Source organism: Carcharodon carcharias, chromosome 6 (genome assembly GCF_017639515.1).
Source record: "Carcharodon carcharias isolate sCarCar2 chromosome 6, sCarCar2.pri, whole genome shotgun sequence".
Taxonomy (NCBI): Eukaryota; Metazoa; Chordata; class Chondrichthyes; order Lamniformes; family Lamnidae; genus Carcharodon; species Carcharodon carcharias.
Genome location: NC_054472.1, coordinates 25,110,567 through 25,124,401, shown reverse-complemented (window position 1 = coordinate 25,124,401; position 13,835 = coordinate 25,110,567). Strand labels below are relative to the sequence as shown.

Genomic DNA, 13,835 nt, shown 5'->3' with positions numbered 1-13,835 from the left:
TAGAGGAGACCGCATTGGGAGCAGCGAATATATTATATTTCACCCCTCTCCTTGGATTCACCTAGTTCTGTTGAAGGGTCATGAGGACTTGAAACATCAACTCTTTTCTTCTCCGCTGATGCTGCCAGACCTGCTGAGTTTTTCCGGGTAATTTTGTTTTTCTTTTGAATAGAAGGGTATGTTGATGAGGTCAGATGAAGAAGGATGCGAGGAGGGATATGTAGGGCATAAACACTAGCATGGATCTGTTGGATTTTTTCTATGCTGGGAATATTATATAATAGTTTGACTTTTATTTCCCTAGGGCTTTGGAGCTGCAGCCATTTTCTGTGAAACCTCTCTTGCGAAGGGCCATGGCTTATGAATCCCTAGAGCATTATCGGCAGGCTTATGTGGATTATAAAACTGTTCTTCAGGTGGATAGTCGGATCCAGCTCGCGAATGACAGTACCAACAGGTAAGGACCATTGCACTTAACTAATGTAAAGGTTTTAGATCATTTTTTTTTTGTTTGGTATATAAAAGATAAGTAAAAACTTCATACTCACATAGCTTTTAATCCTTGGGCCTGCACAAGTTTTACGCCACTTTGCCTAAACAGTTTGTTTGCACTTTCCTCAGCTAACAAAAATGAAGAGTCACCTTTACAAGGTGATGGTCTGTTGGTAATACAGCCTTTATATATTTGCATAAAATCAGGCTTTTAGTCTACAATGCTCTCATTCAGCTGCAATTTACAGAGTTTCTCCTGACCTTTTACCATAACTTGGGAGAAGATTGGTGGAACATAGGAGAAATGGCAGTTAGTTACCAAGGAAAGTTGTTGAAGTAAACACTATAACAATGTGTTTAACAGACAATTGAGTATGTTCTAGAAAGAGAAAGGACGGGCGATATGATGAGAAGGTGGGATGATTCACCAAAAAGACACAACCTAGTTAAGCCTCATGGCTTTTTGCATTTTCTGAAGCTTCTTTTCATTTCTTATGTGAAGGAAAATTGGAAGGCCACATGTCAATTAGATGCATGTTCCTAGAAGCATAAAGGCCTATCCCTCTCGAGCAAATTACTTCATCATCTAAACGCTTTGAGACCTAACAATTTTCCATTAGCAAATTTCTGAATGTTCTAACTAAAAACATTTCAGAAGATTGTATATCCTTTGCATGCCCATTTTTAATTCTTTAAATGTTGTCCATGAATTTTGCTTTGATGTTTCTTCTGTTTTAGCTTCCCAAGACCACATACTCACTAATGGCAAAAAGTTGGTCATATGATGCTTCATAAAAAATGTAGTTGAAGTCCTGCAACTGATGTCGGACTCTGACTCGCACATTTAAACAGCCTGCTGCTGTAAACAAGCAGACTTGCAGCTTGCCCATTAACAGCTTCACCTGAAAATTGAATTGTGAGCTTTGGGCATCAGTGGGGAGGCCGAGGTGACCCAACCCCTGTTTTCAAGTGAGGAACAGATCAAAGGAGGTTCCTGTAATTCAAGTAAGTAGCTGGAAGGAGGATTGAGGGGCTTTCTGGTCAGGGTAGTGGGGAGAAGCCAGAGGCTAGCTTGGCCTGGTCCTTTCCTGGACTGTGTCCACAATTTTGATTAGAAAAGGCAGCATTGTGACCCACAGGAACAGCAATGAGACGGAAACATTAACTTAAGAATAAATCACACTAGAAATGAAACTGAGCAATAGGTTGAAAGTAAGACTTGCATGTAAAGACTGAGCAGCTTTCAAATAATGAGAGAAAGCATAACGACAGTTGATGACTGAACATTGTTTCCTATGTATTAAGTTTCCATTTACAAATAGTATATCAAACTTTAATAGGAAAGAGGGGATGAAATAAGTGGAGTATCATGAAATTGAAACCCATATGTTATCTTTCTTTTCTTCAGTCTATTTAGAGATCTCTTTGTTTCTCTCCCTCATTTATTTTCTTTCTCTCTCTCTGGCCAGGTGAGTGCTGGAGATGCATTCTGTGGTGCTTACACTGAACTGACACATGCAGTTAAGTTGCTCTCAATGACTGACTGTGCAAACTCCAACTGGGTCAGTGTCGGAGGATACAGTCAGTGTGATCCTAGGGTAATCATGGGAATTGCATACCAAGGAATTATTTCGGGACCATGTTCTGTGTCATTCACCTTCTTCTTCATTCTTGCTCACCTGTACACACACAGTCCATGATATTTTCCACAGATATTGCCAAATTTGAATAGTTACTTTGGTGATATCTGTGGTTTGGTGGCCCAGTGCACAGGAATAATAGGGGAGTTGTTGAGGAGAATGGTTAGAGCCTTTGCTTTCACATACCCCTGGCCTTCTATCCAGCTTCATATGTCCCACTCCCCTTAAACAGAATATATGTCACCACATTTCTGTTTCTCTTTAGTTCTGAAGAAGAGTCTTCTGGACTCGAAGCATTAGCCCTGTCTTTCTCTCCACAGATGCTGTCAGACCTACTGAGTTTTTCCAGCAATTTTTGTTTTGTTTCAGATTTCCAACATCCACAGTATTTTGCTTTTACTTAAGTTTAGAGCTTTGGTCTGTTTAAATCTGGTAGTTATCTTTTTCACAATCTGTCTGCAAGAACTAATTAGTTGTTGGCAACATAGGAATGAATTTTAAAAAGTCACTGTGCACTTACTTTTATCTGTACTTCAAGCCTGGTTTTATGTTCCAGGTTGTCATGCTGTGAGAGACATTGATTTAAGTTGTTTATTGTAGTGCTGCAACTTGCCTACTTTGACAAAGTCCTGAAAGTAAGGGTTGGTGAAGCCATGAGAAAACAAGGCAAAACACATATGTACTTGATAAAATCAATGAGCAGGCATCTAATTTTAGTCATGTTAGTAACAATTGTGTGGGCGAGTACCCACTGCTGACTGCCCCATTTCCGCTGGAAAGAAGGCGTTCAGCAGTTGAAAATTGGAATATGATTGCCTGCCTCTGACTGATGTGATTTTTAAAGGGAGCCTGTAAATGAGAGGATGTGCTCTCATTAGAAATAGGCAGGAGCCAGATTCTCTATGCAAATCAAGGACTTAGGCCAATTGTAGGACCCCAGTTGCATCAGATTGCGAAGCATGCACCCATTTGTACTAAGTATTAGATTTATATAATGCCTTTAACGTAATGAAACATCTCAAGGCGCTTTCACAGGAGCATTATAAAACAAAATTTGAGACCGACCCTCACAAGCAGATATTAAGTCCGACGTCCAAAAGTTGGTCAAAGAGAGGTTTTAAGTAGTGTCTTAAAGAAGGAACGAGAGTTAGAGAGACAAAGAGGCACAGAATGTATTAGGCACCAGGCAACTGAAGGTGTGGCCATTAATGGTGGAGCAATTAAGATCGGGATACTCATGAGACCACATTTGATGAGCACAGATATCTCAAAGGGTTGTGGGGCTGTTGAAGATTATAGAGATAGGGAGGGGTGAGGCCATAAGAGGAATTTGAAAGCAAGGACAAGAATTTTAAAATCAAGACATTGCTTGACAGTGGTTCTTAAAGGCCACTAACAAACAAGTAGCTAAGTTTCTGGTGTAAAAATGATTTATGACAGGACAGGAGAAACATTAATGCTTTGTGTAGAGGTTGAAGCCCATCCTTTCCAACATGGAAGTGGTGACCAACTATATTAGCACACTTGTGATCCCAACATGATGCAGCATCTGATGGCCGATATCACAGCTTCCATTGAAGCACAAGCAGAAACCACCCACTGTCTAGGTGCTAGTGGAAGCTCAAACTTTGTCATGCAGAGTCATCTTGCTGCCATGGAGGCTCAGACTGCTGCCATTATGGCTATGGTTACCAGTTTACAAAAGGGGCTTACAGGGTGTTACAGCAGTCCAGCAATCTATCCTCCAACAGATTACTAGGATTGCTGAGGAACTACCCCAGTCGTTCTATGAAGGATGAAACCACTGTCTTAACTCAGAATGACAGCATTCATCCTCCCACTACTTCCGCTCTGTAAGTGCCCTTGCTGTTACCTGCCAGCCAACCAGTCAAAATTGCTGATGCACGCGTTCTCCAAGGCCATTTGGCATTTCCCCCACTGAAAGTCAGCAGCCTTCCATTAGCCATGCTAAAACCACTGAGATAGTATTGCATAGGAGCACCAGGAGAGGCAAAGACAGGCACTAAAAGAATGTGCAAAGGTGATTAGTTGATGTTTATATGCAACATGGCAATCTTTGATTTACAAATTTAGTTTAAAATATTTGTTTTCTGTTGGTTTTTATTTTTGCGTTGTGGTTTAATGGACACTCTGATGGTCAGTAACAAAGGGAAGATAAGGGCTGGAATTTTACAGCCCTGTCGTGGAGGGGATGGGGCCATAAAATGCAGCAAGCCATTCTAAACTCCATTGACTTCGGTGGGACCGTAAAATCCCAGTGGCGTGAAATACTGCCCACGGTGTGGGACTAGTGGTGAATGACGAATTTGGTCTGTGCTTACTGGTATTGCTGTCAAATACATAATTCATGGACAGCCCAGCCAGAAAGAGCTGCCTAGGTTGACTCCGCCCTTTCTCCTCTTCCTCCTCCTATTCACTGTATAGTTAGTGGCATGGGAGAGGCAGTGGTGTAATGGTATTGTCACTGGACTAGTAATTGAGAGACCCAGGGTAATGCTCTGGGAACTGGGGTTTGAATCTCATCACAGCAGATGGTGAAAATTGAATTCAGTGGGAAGGAAATCTGCCATCCTTACCTGGTCTGGTCTACATGTGACTCCAGACCTACAGCAATGTGATTGACTCTTAAATGGCTCAGTTCTCAAAGGGCTGTTACAAGGCTTTTATTTTTGGCCTAGCCAGCAACACCTCCTTATGAACAATTTTTTTAAAAAGGGCTCAGAATGATGAGATTGTGCAGGGCATCCATTCTGAGAGTAGTGCAGGACTGCTCCAGAGTGGTCAAGGCATGTTGTTTCCGCATGGCCTGATCTATCACATTTTGTGTGGCAGCATGACACTCGTATGCCTGCTTACCCTGTGTGATGGGTCCTGCACTAGAACCATCAACCATGTCATCAAAAGATAACCTTTGTCACTCAGTAGCCACACTGGTTTGTTCGGGTGGCTCAAATGCAGATGAAATAGCAGACTATGGTAGAATGAAGGTATAGTGACTGGTACCAGGATATTACTGGCAGCACGATCCTTGCCCTGCTCAGAGGTGGCAAATTTCAGCAAGGACATCCTTAGTGAAGCGCATATATCTCACACATTGATCCTCACTGAGATTCAGGTAGGAGAATTATTCACTGAACACCCTGGGCAAATATGGCATTCCTCTGAGAGCCCTGCTGCCCTCCTTTCTCTTTTGGTTGGGTGTCCTCTGCTCATTCTTCCAATTAAGCTGTATTCCAAGGAGAATGCCTACCACTGCACGCATGTCTGGGAGCAACTGATTGTGCTGAAGCCTTGAAGTCAGGACCAAGTCCTTCAGCACCTGCCACATCATTCCCAGTTCACTTTAAAGAACTCTGGAAAGCACCAAACACTTGTACAATCATAGTAACAGCCAGTAGAAAGTAACTGCTGAGCCATGCCAGGTAATGCTTAACGCAGAGTTGCCCACCATGTTGCAAGTCATCACCTTATGAGATGGAAAGTTGCCACAATAGATACCCTGTACTTAACATCTTTGAAATTCTGATAATTTTAACAAAATTACTGTTGTAATGTGCAGGTTATGATGCTTAAACAGCAACCTACTTTGGAATCATATTGTAGAATGCTGCAAACACACTTTAAAAGGTGCAGTTAGTTAAAGGGGCAGAGCAGCTTTGCAACAGTAAATATCTGATGAGTAGCAGCACTGAGGAGAGGGCTAGATTCTAGAATGCGCTTTTTAAGGTGTTTTTGATTGAATTAGGGCATAAGAGGGTAGGTAGGTTCAGTCATTTGGAGGGATGCTGATGAAGCAGTTAGCACAACCTCCATCAACCGTCACACAATTGAGGAAGAGGTTCAGGGATTCACAAGGGTAGTCAAGGTAATTCAAGCTGCTAGAAGTTTGATCCACCTCCTTGCCTCTCACAATCTTTATCTGTCATTAGCTGGGTTTTAGGAAAGCTCATATATGCAATGGGGAATCTCTGCAAACACTGAAGTACTACAGCTACTCTTTCAGTTCTCATAGGCTCCCAATAGGGATCCTGCTAGTCTAGGACAGTTAATTTAAAAGGACAATGTACCTGTATTTCTTATCATGCAATGCCTGCATTAGTGTGGGGAAAACAATGGTAAGCCATTTTTCTTTAACATTTACATTCTTTCCTAACAAAGGAAAGGGCAGTACAGAACTACTGATAGAACTGCAATTGGAGGAACAACACTGGCCTTGATATTTACACACCCATGGCGGGCAAGAGGTCCTGATGAAGTTCATAGACCTGAAACATTAACTCTGCTTTTCTCTCCACAGATGCTGCCTGACCTGCTGAGTATTTCCAGCATTTTCTGTTTTTAAGCGAGAATATCGAACTTGTTACATCATGGAGTGATTGAGGTGAATAGCATTTAAGGGGAAACTAGATAAGTACATGAGGGAGAAGGAATCAAAGGATACATTGATAGGGTTAGATTAAGTAAATAGAGTGGGAGAAGGTTCGTGTGTAGCATAGACTGGTTCACCTGAATGGCCTAGGTTTCTGTAAATTCTATACGTGCAAAATTTGGATGTGTAGTGCCTGATCTTTGGGCAAGCATCTTGAATTACCTTGACTGCCCTTGTGAAGTCATTGAATCTCTGCGTCAATTGTGCGGCAGTTGATAGAGGTTGTGCTGACTGCTTCATCAGCTTCCCGCCATATGACTGAACCTACACTTATGCCCTTCAGTCAAAAACACTTTCATAAATGCATCCTTGAATGTAGGAGCCCTCCCCTCAATGCTGCTACTCATCAGATAGCTGCTGATGCAAAGCTGCTTTAATTAACTGCAACCTTTTCAAGAATGTTTGCAGCATTCTACAATATGATTACAAAAGTATGTTGCTGTTGAATTACCATAACCTGCATATTTCTGGACATAATGCTTTAAAAAAGAAACACAACAGCTAATTTCACTAAAATTATCAGAATTTCAAAGATGTTGAGTACAGGATATCAGTTGTGGGAACCTCCCATCTCATAAGACAATGGTTTTCACCATGGTGGTCAACTCAATGTTAAGCGTCAACTGGTGTGGCTCAGGAGCACCACTCAGGCATGGCAGTCTCTGCCGCATTCGCTGCAGAAGATGGCAAAGGGCTGAGATGGTACTGTAAGCGATTCGCTGGCCTCTCTTTTCTCCAGGCCCTCTCAGCCACCTGAGCTTTTTGTTTCTGCTCACCACTTCCAATGGCCTTCCAAACAGTCAATGACTGTGGTCAGTGTCAATTTCTGCCATCTTTATACCTCACTTGCAGGTGCCATTGTAAATCTTCATCAATACAACAATAACTCATAGACTTTAAACAGACACCAGGCAAAGCACATTTGACCGTATTAATTCAAAACGAGGTTCCTTTCAATTTGTTTCCTTTGCAGACACAGTGCGAGGCTTACAGGCTAGTTAGATCTTATGCCACTGACCCACACACACAAAAACCATTCGGTTTATACCTAGCTTCTCTATTGAATATAAATTTTCCATTGTAATACTAGGATTTTAAAAAATGTTACCTCTTGTAACAATAATCCTTTCATTCCACCAATAAAATAAACACATTGTTTGGTGTCTCCCAGCAAGGTGCAAGATTTTACGGATTCTTTTAAATTGTTTATTCAACAAATGCAAATTGTACTTTACCTTTTACTCCTTATGTTTATTTAATTAACATCTCAAACTACTATACATCAAAGCACCCAGACTAGCTGGTTTTAATCCAATTAAGACACATCCAGACATACACACATAGACACAGACCATACCACAAATCCAATTTAAAAATAGTTTCCAATAACCTTATAAACATTAAGATCTGTTTATGATATCCCCCGCCCTCCTTTACTTATTACACTATTACATTACCAGATGCATTCATTAATGTAACAATATATATATATATATACTCAAGTCCTTGGTATCGACAGAAATCATTCCGGTCCAGGTTTTTTTTAATATTTGTCCAATCTTCCCTTTAAGCTTCAAACTCTTGATAATGCATCTGCGAACAGATTTTCTCTACCAGCAACATGTGTAATCCTTAGATTAAATGGTTGCAATAATAGACTCTACCTGAAAAGTCTTGCACTTTTGTCTTGAAACTTGTCCAAAAACTTCAAAGGATTATGGTCTGTATAAACAGTTGTGTCTGATGAATTGTTCGCAACATAAATTTCAAACACCAAACCCAATACCCATTTTTTTTATTGTTGAATGTTTTCTCTGTTGTACATTCAACTTCCAAGAAAAATACCCTATCAGTTTTTCAATCCCAGTATCAGCCTCTTGTAACAGTACGGCCCCAATGCCTATATCGCTTGCATCAATGGCCAACTTAAATTACTTGGCATAATTGGGATCTGTCAAAACTGGTATTGTAGTTAATACAGTTTTCAAATTATCAGATAACTTGTGACCTCCAGTGTCCATTGAAACTTCTTGTCCTTTCTTAATAATTCGCTCAGTGAAGCAACCACTTGGCTAAAATTTGGTACAAATTTTCGGTAAAACCCACTCATGCCCAGCAATCTCAAAGCGTCTCGTTTTGTGTTAGGCACTGGGAAATCCATGATAGCCTTGACTTTCGCATCCCGCGGAGCCACCTTACCATATCCAATGGTATGGTCTAGATACATAACTTGCGCTTTTGCAAATTCATTTTTAGTCAAGTTCACCACCAAATTAGCTTCTTGTAATTTTGAAAAGAATTCTTCCAGATACTGTAAATGCTCCTCCCATGCCTGACTGAAAACTATCAGATCATCAATATAAATGGCACAGTTGCTTAGAACTGCAATTACTTTGTTCTTCAATCTTTGAAATATTGCAGGTGTATTTTTCATACCAAATGGCATGACTTTAAACTGATACACTTCATTTAGCATCACAAAAGCCAATATCTCCTTTGCTCTCTCCAACAACGGTACTTCCCTTTTAAAAAGTCAATCTTTGTGATAAATTCCTATTGTCCCACTTGCTTAATACAATCCTCCAATCATGGTATAGGATAGAAATTTTGGCGCTGCATTCACCTTTCAATAGTCCACACATAGGGCAGAATTTTATGTATGACATATGGGTGGCGAATCCTGCACATCAGCGCTTAAAATGCCATGTGCTGACATCGGGCAAGCGTGCCGATGTCAGCATGTGCCATCGTGATATTTAGCTGAGCAAGCATGCTATGAAGCGCGACATGGACCCTCCATTAATTAAAGGTCTTGTTAACACCCTTAACTCGGCAATTGATGCCGATTTTGAGGCGCCTGTGTGATGCTCGGTGCATGGGCGCAACGGGCAGGCAGGTAAGTGATTTTTTAAACAAACCTCATCCATGGGCAGGATATATGATCTCAGAGGGGTATTAATGTTTTATCTGAAGTATTTATCGCAGAAAGTGTTTTAAACTTGCCTGTGTGATTGTTAGCAGGCCAGATCAATTTCCAACAGCTTTCTCTTACTTTGAAGCTTCAGCTCACCAGTCTGCAGACAGTAATCTTTATCGGGCCTGCAGCTTTCTGGAGGCCTTCGTTTAGCCTGGGGGTACGGGTTCTGACATCTCTACTGGAGGTAGCTCCTCTAAGGAGGAAGGGAGGGATAGAGTAAGGAGGATGCCAGGAGTGGACCATCAGTCTCCAGGGGAGCCACCTTTGGGAGGCCAGGCGCAGGGCCAAGAGGTTGTCCAAGGTGGAAGGGGCTGCAGAAGACGCCACTATCCTGCTGCAAGGGTATACAGGTGGCAAAGTAGCTACCTCAATATGACTGAGGTGCAGTGCCGAAGGAGGCTCCGACTGTCAAGGGAGACAGTGAACTATATCTGTCAGATGATTGGCCCTGAGATCTCCCCTAACTGAATGGGTGGACACCCCATGCTAGTAGCTCTGAAGGTCACAGTTTCCCTCCACTCCTATGTATCTGGCTCCTTCCAGGGGTCGGTGGGTGATCTTTGTGCTGTCTCCCAATCAGCTGTCCACACTTGTGTCAAGCAAGTTACAGATGTTCTGTTCAGACATGCATTAACCTTCATCCACTTCTGCCGTGACCAGGCAAGTCAGGCACAGCGAGCCAGAGGCTTTGTGGCCATTAGTGGCTTCCCCTGAGTCCAGGGTGCAATAGACTGCACACAAGTGGCCATCAAGGCACCAGCAGGTGAGCCCAGTGCCTTTCTCAACAGGAAGGGCTTCCACTCCATGAACGTGCAGATAGTGTGTGATCACAGGATGCAGATTCTGCAAGTTTGTGCAAGGTACCCAGGCAGCTTCCACGATGCCTACATCATCAGACACTCCCAGGTGCTGGGGCTCTTCAGTGCTCTGGCTCGATTGGATGGATGGCTGGTGGGTGACAAAGGCTATCCCCTCAGTAGGTGGCTCATGACGCCTCTCCACCATCCAAGAACAGAAGCTGAGGAGTGCGACAATAGGAGCCACAGCACCACAAGGGCTGTGGTGGAGCATCTTCTCAAGATGCGCTTCTGTTGCCTGGACTGCTCAGTGGGGGCACTCCCAGATTGCGCCTCTGTAATAGTGGTAGCATGCTGCGCTCTGCACAATCTTGCACTGGAAAGGGGGGATGCAGTTGACGATGAAGACCTTGATGCAGTGGATGAGGCTGCACATGGTGAATCCAGCAGTGGCTCAGAGGATGAGGAAGCACAGGACAATGATGAGGAGCAGCACACCAACCCGCTACTACACCAAGGAGGCAGGGACACCCGGGACACTTTAATCCAACGAACCTTCAGCTAGCTCCACACACATGGATCTGTAGGATCAGCAGTGCCTGGTGCTCCACATGTGGCACTTAGGTGCTACATCTTCCACCTCATCAGCTGCAACTAAGGGCTTAGTACAGAAACATCAATGTCCACTCAAACACTCATGATATGTCTGTGAAACATACACATGCAGCAGAAAGGAAATATCCTCAGCTATGGTCAGAAATGTGGACTTTATTGCCACCAAAATAAACAACAAACGTCGCTCTGATGCAGATAATGAAACATTCCCTAGTCGAGGGCCAACACAAAATCACCAGTGACAAACCCGTGGAGTGCCTAACATGCCTAATGCTTACTTTTGCGGGTGCTACGTCTTGGTGCCGCCCCATCGCTCAGAGTGGCTTGTGAGACAGCCTGCTGACTCTGCTGTCTTGTTGGCCTCGATGACCTTGGCAGCCGTCCTCTGGCCCGTGGAGCCTGTGCTGGCCCCACCTGGGAGGGAGTGGCCAGCTCCAGAACTGGCACCTCCCCAGTTGTCGCAGCCTCAATGGATGCAACAGTCACTGGCAGAGGGGCGGAGGAGCTGCTGCCCTCATCCGGAGCGCCCTGAGAGGAGCTCGCAGCGACGACAGGCAGCTGCTGCGTCGACGTGAGGTCACATTGGACCTCCCTGCTCACTGCAGATGGATGGACACCGAGCTGGCACACTTGGTGCCCAGAACATCTCCCACATTGCCTATGGTCATTAGCACTGTGAGGGCTTGCAGGTTCGAGCGTAACCCAATCAGATGATTCTCAGTCTGCTGGAAGCCCCTCTCCATGAGAGTCGCCAATCTCTCAATGGAGGAAGCCTGAAGCTCTGACCTGAGGTTCATGCCATCACTGACACTCTGCCTGGATTCCTCCACCACAGAGACCAAGTGAAGCACACCCTCATGCAACCCTGCCAGATACTCCCGTGCACCCTGCCACTTGTCCTGCAGCTGCTGCATGGCTGACATCTCCAGAGGCACATCATCACTACCCGACTCAGCATGTGCCTGGTCCTCTGCAGTCCCCCGGCTGCTGGCGCCATCAGCACTCTCTGCCCGTGCCATCTCCTCCAGCGATTGTGAAGTGCCCTCTCCACTGTGCCCCGGGACACTAGCGGACGTCATAATCCCCACCGATGTGCTAGTTGCTGCGCTGGTGCCTGGCTCGCTGAAATGACATGACGCAAGTTGCAAGTGATGCCACTTGGGTGTGGAGGGGGGGGCTCTGAACTTGTTCCTGGCGGCCATGCGGTGGTGATGCTGAAATTAACAACAAGGACAGTGCATTAGTTAGCGTTCAGTCAGTAACACCATTCATCCCCCCCCCCGCCAGGCTCATAATGCGCTCAACCTTCAAGAATCTAAGGAGACAAACATTGGTTAACAGTGGTAAGTAACCAAGAGGAGGCCCAAACATTACAAGCGCATACCAACAGGCTGGTCAGATGAACTAAGGAATGCCACATGGAATGTTATGTGGATAAGTGTGCAGTTAAGTACTTGGGCAAGACAAACAAGGTATGGGAATACATGAGTAATGGTAGGACCATGGAAACTCATGACGATTACAGGGACCTTGCTGGGCAGACCCGTTAAGGTAGCAGACAGGAAAATAAGGCGTTTAACAAGGTCAAAGCCAGACTTGCCTTTATTAGCCAAGGAATAAAATGTAGGAAAAGGGAGGTCATGTTGCAAGTGCAGAAAACACTGTCGAGGCCACATCTACACTTCTGCGTTCAATTGTGACCTGCACTTCATGGGGTTGCTGGCATTGGAGTGGGGAGAATGCAGAGGTTCCTGACCTGGATGCATGCTGGCCTGGAGAGTTAGAGTTATGAGGAAACACTTGCGACATTTACTGTGGAGCTCAGGAGATTGACAGGTCACATTATTGACCTTCAGACTGTTATGAGGGGCATAGAAAGGGTGGACAAAAGGCAATATTTCCCCTTGGCACAGGGATGACTAACATGGTGGCATTTATTTAAGCTGAGTGCCATGAGGTTGACAGGTGAGGTGCTGAGGACCTTTTGGACGGAGTAATGTGGGACGCACTGGCTGAAAGGGTGGTTGAGGTACAAACCCTCCTAAGATGCAATAAGTCTTTGGATGTGCAGCAGCGATGTCATGGCATATTAGGCCTTGGGGATAGTGGTCACAAATGGGATAAGATGACTTTGGAAGATGCTAGAGATGCGCATCCTCAAGGGGCCAAGGGACCTTTGTGTATGACCCGCACGTCTGACTGTATCAGTCTGTGAATGAGCAACTTGCAGCAATAATCAGTGCTTTGGAAGGTGGGGAGACAGAGTAGATGGGAATGTGGCCCTCAAATACCTGGTTGCTGCACCCCAGCCTCACCGACACCTGCCGACCTGGCCGCTTGCCTCCTCCCCAGCTCCATGGCCTGCTGCTCAAGTGCGGTTACGTGCTGCAGCACGGCATGCCCGCCACCAATCCACAAATGCTCCCGGCTATTGTGGTCTATTTTTGCCTGCAGAACAGAGAAAAGCATTTATTGGGGCTGATTGCTCATGTACTCTGCTCACGCACGCTGCGCCCCAACCACAGTGGCCCATCTGAGGCCTCCAGCGGCTCCTGTCCACACTACTGGTGATCAGTCACCAGGAGATAGTACGGCTGGTCCCAACCCCCTCCCCCAATGGCCACCTTGGACACATTCGGCGTCCATCACTTTGAATAACACACTGGTCTTAGCACCCATGGCAAGGAGGTGCAACTAGTTATGGCGCCGAGGCCAGCAGATGGCTCTTAGCCACGACACCGTGAGGCTCCCCTTCCACCATCTCATCACCATCAATAAGACATGTGTTGGAGTTCTGAGCATACGTCTAGCTGCCTCCCTGCAAGTTGCCCCCAGACTACTCAAATGCAACAAACACCAACATA

At 44.8% G+C, this 13,835-nt stretch overlaps 1 protein-coding gene across 1 annotated transcript in view; it reads left to right on the top strand.

The window, feature by feature from the left end:
* LOC121279289 (sperm-associated antigen 1-like) overlaps positions 1-13,835 on the top strand; it is a 133,824-nt gene that overhangs the window by 75,440 nt on the left and 44,549 nt on the right. Inside the window, exon 13 of the mRNA XM_041190414.1 lies at positions 305-457. Within this exon, the coding sequence (XP_041046348.1) occupies positions 305-457 (153 nt within the window). The remainder of the gene's footprint in view (positions 1-304; positions 458-13,835) is intronic.